Source organism: Nicotiana tomentosiformis, chromosome 7 (genome assembly GCF_000390325.3).
Source record: "Nicotiana tomentosiformis chromosome 7, ASM39032v3, whole genome shotgun sequence".
NCBI lineage: Eukaryota > Viridiplantae > Streptophyta > Magnoliopsida > Solanales > Solanaceae > Nicotiana > Nicotiana tomentosiformis.
The window spans coordinates 27,541,087-27,549,567 of NC_090818.1; the positions used below are offsets into that span (position 1 = coordinate 27,541,087).

Sequence of the window (8,481 nt, forward strand, 5' to 3'; positions counted from 1 at the left end):
TAGTCAAAGCTGTCTTGAGCTTCTGAAAGCTCTCTTCACACTCCTCTATCCATCTGAATGGAGCACCCTTCTGGGTCAGCCTGGTCATAGGTGCTGCAATAGATGAGAAACCCTCTACAAATCGACGGTAATACCCCTCTAAACCAAGAAAACTCCGGATCTCCATAGCTGAGGACGGTCTAGGCCAACTCTGCACTGCTTCAACCTTCTTCGAATCCACCTAGAACCCATCACTCGATATTACATGGCCCAAGAATGCCACTAAGTCTAGACAAAACTCACAGTTTGAAAATTTTGCATATAACTTCTTTTCTTTCAGGGTCCGAAGCACAGTCATCAGGTGATTCTCATGATCCTCCCGAGTCCGGGAGTACACCAAAATGTCATCAATAAACACAATGACGAATGAGTCAAGATATGGCCGAAACATACTGTACATCAACTGCATAAAAGCTGTTGGGGCATTGGTCAGCCCAAATGACATCACAAGGAACTCATAGTGACCGTATTGAGTCCTGAAAGCATTCTTCGGAATATCTGGCTCCTGAATCTTCAACTGATGATAGCGTGAACGCAAGTCAATCTTGGAAAACACCCTGGCACCCTGTAACTGATCAAACAAGTCATCAATAAGAGGTAATGGATACATGTTCTTCACTGTAACTTTGTTCAACTGGAGGTAATCAATACACATTTGCATAGAACCATCCTTCTTCTTCACAAATAAGACAGGAGCACCCCAAGGTGACACACTGGGCCGAATGAAGCCCTTATCAAGCAACTCTTGTAACTGCTCATTCAACTCTTTCAATTCAAGAAGAGCCATACGATATGGAGGAATAAAAATGGGCTGAGTGCCCGGCAATAAATCAATGCCAAAATCAATATCTTTGTCGGGCGGCATGCCCGGAAGATCAGCTAGAAACACATCTAGAAAGTCCCTTAATACTGGAACTGACTCAACTGTAGGGGCATCAATATTGACATCCCTCACATAAGCTAGATACGCGTCACACCCCTTCTCAACCATTCGTTGAGCTTTAAGAAATGAAATAACTTTGTTGGGAGTATACTCTAAGGTACCTCTCTACTCAAATCACGGTAATCCTAGCATAGCCAGCGTCACAATTTTAGCGTGACAATCAAGAATAGCATAATGGGGCAACAACCAGTCCATGCCTAAGAACACATCAAATTCTACTATGCTGAGTAATAATAAATTGGCTCTGGTCTCAAAACCACTAAGAGCAATCAAACACGACTGATACACGCGGTTCACAACAAGAGAAACTCCCACATAAGTAGACACATAAATAGGGTAACTCAAAGAATCCCGAGATATGCCCAAATACGGGGTAAAATAAGAGGACACATAGGAATATGTAGATCCTGGATCAAATAAGACCGCCGCTTCTTTATGACAGACCAGAACAATACCAGTAATGACAGAGTCGGAAGCAACTACCTCTGTATGAGCCGGAAGAGCATAATATCTGGCCTGGCCTCCCCCTCTAGGGTAACCTCGATCTCCCCAACCTCCACCTCCAGCTGGCTGAGCAGGTGGGACGGTAGCTAGTGCTGGAATCATAGCCTGAGGACCCGGTGGAGCACGTTGTGCCTGAGAAGTCTGTGGAGGTACACCCCTCCTAAATCTGGGGCAATCCCTCACCATATGGCGGGTGTCGCCACACTCAAAACAAGATCTCGAAGGGTGTGACTGATGTGACTGGATCGAGACAAGTCTGCTGGACTGGCCGCTGGGAACACCCTGTGCAGGAGGCACACTAGATACTGGCGGTGCATAATAAGGCTCCTGGGGCCTAGAAGGGACTGGAACACCACTAGCTGCTAGAAGAGCTAAATGAATGGGGTGACTCACATAACCCCTACCATGGCGAGCTGCTAGGGCACGAGCACCAGAATCAGAACTAGTCTCTCGAGACCTCTTGGCCTCTCTCTCCTTTCTATCCCGGGCAAGCATGCCCTCCAATCTCCTGGCGATACTCACAACCTGCTGATAAGAAATATCCATCTCCAACACCCTGGCCATACTAATCCGGATATTGAGGTGGAGTCCCTCAATAAACCAATGAACCCTCTCTCAAATTGTGGTAACCAAGCCCGGTGCATGTCGGGCCAAATCGTTGAAATGAACTGCATACTTTGACACAGTCATAGCACCCTGGTGCAACTGCTCAAACTCCAAGCGCCATGCGTCCCTAAGGCTCTGAGGAACATACTCACTCAAAAACATATTCGAGAACTAAGTCCATATAAGTGAAGCTGCATCAGCCGGACTACCCAACTCATAAGGACGCCACCACTGATAGGTTGCTCCTCTAAGCTGGAATATAGTAAAAGAAATCCCACTCAACTCCGCTACATCCATAGTACAGAGAATACGGTGACACTCCTCCAAAAATCCTTAGGCTTCCTTTGACGCCAATCCGTTAAAGGTAGGAGGGTGGTACTTCTTGTACCTCTCAAGTATGAGCTGCTCTGCCATTGAAACTGCTGCCCTAACCTTGGGCTGAACTGGGGCTACCGGCTGCACTGGTATGATCTCTGGATCCTGGTCTACCTGAACTCGATGCTTTGGGGTACCGGCGACGGGAGTCTGTGCTCCTCCCCCGGCCTGAGATGTGGCAAGAGGAAGTGGAATCAATCCAGCCTGAGCTAAGGTGCTTAACATGCTCAGAAACTGGGATAGAGTCTCCTAGAGGGCTGGTGCAGCAACAGGTACCTCAGGTGCCTGCCCTCCAACTGAAGCTACTGGGGGCTCCTCTGTAGCAGCTTGTGCATGTGCTCTGGCTGCACCGCATGGACGTCCCCGGCCTCTACTCTTGCCCCGGCCTCTCGCGGCTCTAGCAGGGGGCACGGGTGCCTGGTCATCAGATCCGCATGTACGTGTCCTCACCATCTGTGAGAGAATAGAATACAGAAGTTTAGAATTTCGAAGTCAACAATTTCGCACGACAAGGAATCAAAGAAGTGAAATTTTCCTAACAGTTTCATAGCCTCCCGAAGATAAATACAGAAGTCTCGGTACCGATCCGCGAGACTCTACTAAACTTGCTTGTGACTCATGACACCTATGAATCTAGAGCTCTGATACCAACTTATCACAACCCAATTATCCCTCCGTAAGATGTCGTGATGACACCTAGTCTCTACGACTAGGTAAGCCTAAAAAAATGCGGTAATAAACAAATGGAAGGAAAACCTAACAACTAACTGCAATAGATAACTGATAACAATGCCGCTCGTCATGTACAATAACCAACACTCTAGTAATACATGATATTCCCAAAACCCGGAACATCATAAGTCACAAGCTACAGAAGGAAACTAGAATCTCTATACACCAGAGTCTAATAAAAGAAATACGGAAAGTAGATGACATAGAAGTGAATAGAGGGGGACTCCGAGGTCTGTGGACACGGCAGATATACCTTAAAGTCTCCGTACAGTAGCAAGCACTCTCAGCTAGTAGCGGGGCTGATAAGAAGTACCTGGATCTGGACCCAAAACATGTGCAGAAGAGTAGAATGAGTACACCACAACGGTACCCAGTAAGTGTCAAGCCTAACCTCGGTAAAGTAATGACGAGGTTAGGTCCGGGCTCTACTAGTATATAATAATAAGACAGATGCTATAATAAACATGAAGTAAAAACGGAGAAGACAACAGCAAGTATTCACAAAGCAATAACAACACCGCACAATGATATAACAATAGGGGTGCTCCCGAAATACCGTCTCGTAGTCCCAAAAGTAAATATACAGGGAGAACTCTCGAGGTACCACCTCATAGTTTCAAAAGTAAATAAGCAGGGAGAACTCCCGAGGAAATGCCTCGTAGTCTCAAAAGTAAATGTGCAGGGAGAACTCCTGAGGAACTGCCTCGTAGTCTCAAAAGTAAATGTGCAGGAAGAACTCCTGAAGAACCGCCTCGTAGTCTCAAAGTAAATATGCAGTACAGGGGGATCTCCAGAGTAAACGCCTCATAGTCCCAAAGTAAATATACAGTACAGGGGGATCTCCCAGGATACCGTCCCGTAGTCCCGAAATAAATATGCAACTGAAACAAATGAATATAACAGTTACAGCAAGAAAACCTACAATTTAGGCTAAGTACAAGTCAAGGAAGAAACACGACTAACTAAACATGCTGCAAAGAGTTCAAATAGGAAATTAGGACACGTAGACATGCTATTCTAGGCTAACAAGATAACTACACATGCTAGTATACTCAGATAAGATGAAAATAGGCTATTACTCAATAAAAATCAGGTTCTTCCACAAATAGCCCGTGTACGCACTCGTCACCTCACGTACACAGTGCTCACATATCATAACAACACCAAATTCGAAGGGGATTTCCCCCACACAAGGTTAGGCAAGCCACTTACCTCGAACCAAGCTCAAATCAAACTGTAACAATACTTTTTCCACGAATATCTGATTCCGAATGGCCCAAATATAGCCAAAATCAATTACATATCATAAATATAACTATAAGAAACTAATCTAGTTAATGAAATCAAAGCTAAAGCAAGAAATTAGAAAATTTCCCCAAAAGGTCTCCCCGGGCCCACGTCTCGAAATCGGGTAAAAGTCACAAAATATGAACACCCATTCCCTCATGAGTTCACTCGTACCAAAATTATCCAAATTCGATGTCAAAATCTCAATCAAAACCCAAAATTTTAGTTGAAGAACTTCTTCCCATTTTCCCCAAAATTTCAACCCTAATTCGAAATTAAATGATGAAATTAACCATAGATTAGTGGAATATAACCATAAAAGAGTTAAGAATCGTTACCCAAAAGCTTTCTCTGAAAATCCCTCAAATAATCGCCCAATTCGAGCTCTCAAAGTCCCAAAATCGAAATGGGAAATCAACCCTCGAAATCCTATTTTCTGCCCAGCAAACTCGCTTCTGCGAGCCTTCACCCACACCTGCGGAAAACTCATCGCAGGTGCGAAAATGACTTAAATGGCTGGGACCGCATCTGCGAGCCCACTCCTGCGGCTTGACATTCGCACCTGCGCTCATAAACCTTCTTGACCAACAGCGCACCTGCACCCTTCACTCCGCACGTACGATCCCGCACCTGCGGTTTCCCCACCGCAGGTGCGAAAATACCAGAAACCATAAGCTTCAGCCATTTGCCTAAGTCCAAATTCTATTCGTTAAGCATCCGAAATACACCCGAGGCCCTCGAGACCTCAACCAAATATACCAACAAGTCCTAAAAATACGAATCACTCTCTAATTCAAACTTAATGAACTTGAAAATTTAAATATCTACAACTGATGCCAAAACCTATCAAATCACGTCTCATTGACCCTAAATTTTTCACACAAGTCATATTCGACATGACAGACCTACTCCAACTTCCAGAATTGGAATCCGACCCCGATATCAAAAATCCACTGCCGGTCAACTTCCCAAAAATTCAACTTATGCCATTTCAAGCCTAAATGAGCTACATACCTCCTAAACGCAATCCGGACACGCCCCTAAGTCCAAAATCACCCAACGGAGCTAACGGAACTGACAAAACTCCATTCTGGGGTCGTCTTCACACAGTTCTGATTACGGTCAAAATCCTAAGACTTAAGCTTCCGTTTTAAGGACTAAGTGTCCCAAAACACCCCCTAAACCAAAACAAAACCTCCCGGCAAGTCATATAAGCTGAAATAGATACGGGGAAAGCAGTAAATAGGGGATTAGGGAAATAACTCTCAAAACGATCGGTCGGTCGTTACAAATAGATGTTGGTTGGAGACTTTGAAATTTATTATTAGTTAATGGGTCATTTATTCTCTACTTGGCGTTGTATCATTTTTTATTGTTTCCATGTCTCACACTTGTTTAGAATTTCTGTATTTTATTGTTGGCCCACAGTAAGTGTCGAAGCCGACCCCTCATCACTACTTCTTCGAGGTTAGACTAAATACTTACTGAGTACATATTTTTTATGTACTCACACTACACTTCTGCACTAATCGTGCAAGTTCTGAGACAGGTGCATCTGGTAGTTATCCCGGCGCACACCCCTGATACTTCGAGACTGTCACGACCCAAAATTCTCACCTTCGGACCGTGATGGCACCTAACATTTTACTTGCTAGGCAAGCCAACGTTAGAATGATATTAACTAATTTTTTAAACAATCTTTAAATTTATTAATAACAAATAAATAAATGCAGAAGTAAGGTCTAAAATGTAGTGAATAATCTATAAAAACAACGGTGTCTAAATACCATCCCAGAATTAGTGTCACAAGTGCACGAGCTTCTAGAATTATACAAATAAAGGTCTGAATAAAATAAAACTGTCTGGAAATAAACACACAGCTAAAGTAAAATAGACAAGGACTTCAGAACTGCGGACGCCCTGCAGTTATACTTCAAGTCTTCTCTGAGTAGCTAAAATCCGAGAGAGTCTATGGCACGCCGCTGGGACCAACTCCAAAATCTGCACAAGAAGTACAAAGTGTAGTATCAGTACAACCGACCCCATGTACTGGTAAGTGCTGAGCCTAACCTCGACGAAGTAGTGACGAGGCTAAGGCGGGTCACTTACATTACATGTACACAATATTAGTAACAACCACAATAATAGAAATAAATCAGGTAACTCGTTTATAATAATTGAATCCAACTCAGCAGTCATAACCAATTATCATTTCCATCAATTCTGTTGCAGCGTGCAACCCGCTCTCACAATATATTCACATTCAGCTCTGTTGCATCGTGCAACCCGCTCTCACAATATACTCATTTTAATCAAGTCTGTTGTGGCGTGCAACTCGATCCTCCAATATGGACTTTTAATAAGTCTGTTGCGGAGTGCAACCTGATCCTCCAATATGGACTTTTTATTAAGTTTGTTGCGGCGTGCAACTCGATCCTCCAATATATTCATTATCATCAATTCTGTTTCGGCATGCAACCCGATCCTCCGGCATATTCATTATAATCAATTATGTTGCGGCGTGCAACCCGATCCTCTAACATATTCATTTACCAATTCTTATAGAAGAAATTTTTCCAATAAATGCAACAATTAATATAAAATTATAAGACAATAAGCATACAATAATTATGATTTAATTATGAAACAAACAAAGGCAAATAGTAAATTATTATGGAAATCAGAGAGAAAATATGCAGTCTAATATTTAATATGCTAAATGTCAAATAACAATTAAGGCACATAATTCAAATAGCATGTAATAATTAATGCAGGAATTCAAGAATTAATATTTGACAAATAATAGGAGAGAAACAATTATTATAATAATTAATTCATGGTTTAAAATAATTTATGATTTTTCAAGTAAGCAGACAAACAATTAATTTGATGACGTATAGACACTAGTCACCTCGCCTATACGTCGTTCACATGCAATTCACATAAGAAATAATTTAAGGGTTCTATTCCCTCAAGTCAAGGTTAACCACGATACTTACCTCGCTTTGCAAATTCCAATCAATTACTCAACCACAACTTTTCCTTTTAAATTTATTTCTAAAAGCTTCAATCTATTCACAAACAATTCAATATACTCAATGCGAATCATAGGAATTAATTCCATATGAATTTACTAATTTTTCGGATAAAATCTGAAATTCATTAAAATATTCGGCAGCGGGACCCACATCTCAAATCTCGGAAAAAATTACGAAATCCGAACACCCATTCCGAGACGAGTCCAACCATACAAAAATTATCCAATTCCGATATCAAATGGACCTTCAAATCTTAAATTTTTGTTTTTGGAAGAATTTATAAAAATCTAATTTTTCTTCCATAAATTCACGGATTCATGATATAAATGAGTATGAAATTATGAAATATAATCAATATAGGATAAGGAACACTTACCCCAATGTTTTCCCGTAAACATTGCCCAAAAATCACCTCTAGAGGTTTAGGGTTCGAAAAATTGAAGAATGAATGAAAAATCTCGTCTAAGTCCCTTTTACTCAGCTGCAGTTGTCGCAATTGCGACCTAAGCTTTGCAAATGCGAAGCTCGCAAATGCGAAGGAATACTCGAAATTGCGATGCCCTTCACAATCCCGCTGCCTTTGCAAATGCGAGGAAAGTGTCGCATTTGTGACCAGTGAACCTCGCAAATGCGAGTAGATGTTCGCATTTGCGAACCTGCCCTTCCCAGACTCCTATCGCAATTGCGAGAACATACTGGCACAGGGCTTCTTCGCAATTGCGATAGATACCTCGCAATTGCCAGGCCTGCTTATTGCACATTTGTGAAGCCTGATTTCGCAATTGCGAGATCAGAGGCCTGCAACAGGTTCAGTTATACCAGCAAAATTATCTAAGTTCAAAACATCCTGTGGCGTATCTGAAACTCACCCGAGCCCTCAGGGCTCCAAACCAAACATGCACGCAAGTCTAAAAATATCATACAAACTTGCTTGTGCGATCAAATTACAAAATAACA

At 42.3% G+C, this 8,481-nt stretch overlaps 1 protein-coding gene across 1 annotated transcript; it reads right to left on the reverse strand.

Annotated features, from left to right (window-relative positions):
* Positions 1-1,096: 1,096 nt before the first annotated feature.
* Positions 1,097-1,672, reverse strand: LOC138895385 (uncharacterized). Its single transcript, XM_070180069.1, has one exon. It carries the CDS (start codon positions 1,670-1,672, stop codon positions 1,097-1,099), a length of 576 nt encoding a protein of 191 aa, XP_070036170.1.
* Positions 1,673-8,481: the final 6,809 nt, after the last annotated feature.

Bases quoted from the DNA above. Each gene is read 5' to 3' on its own strand.
- LOC138895385 (XM_070180069.1), bottom strand. From the start codon at position 1,672: ATGGTGAGGGATTGCCCCAGATTTAGGAGGGGTGTACCTCCACAGACT.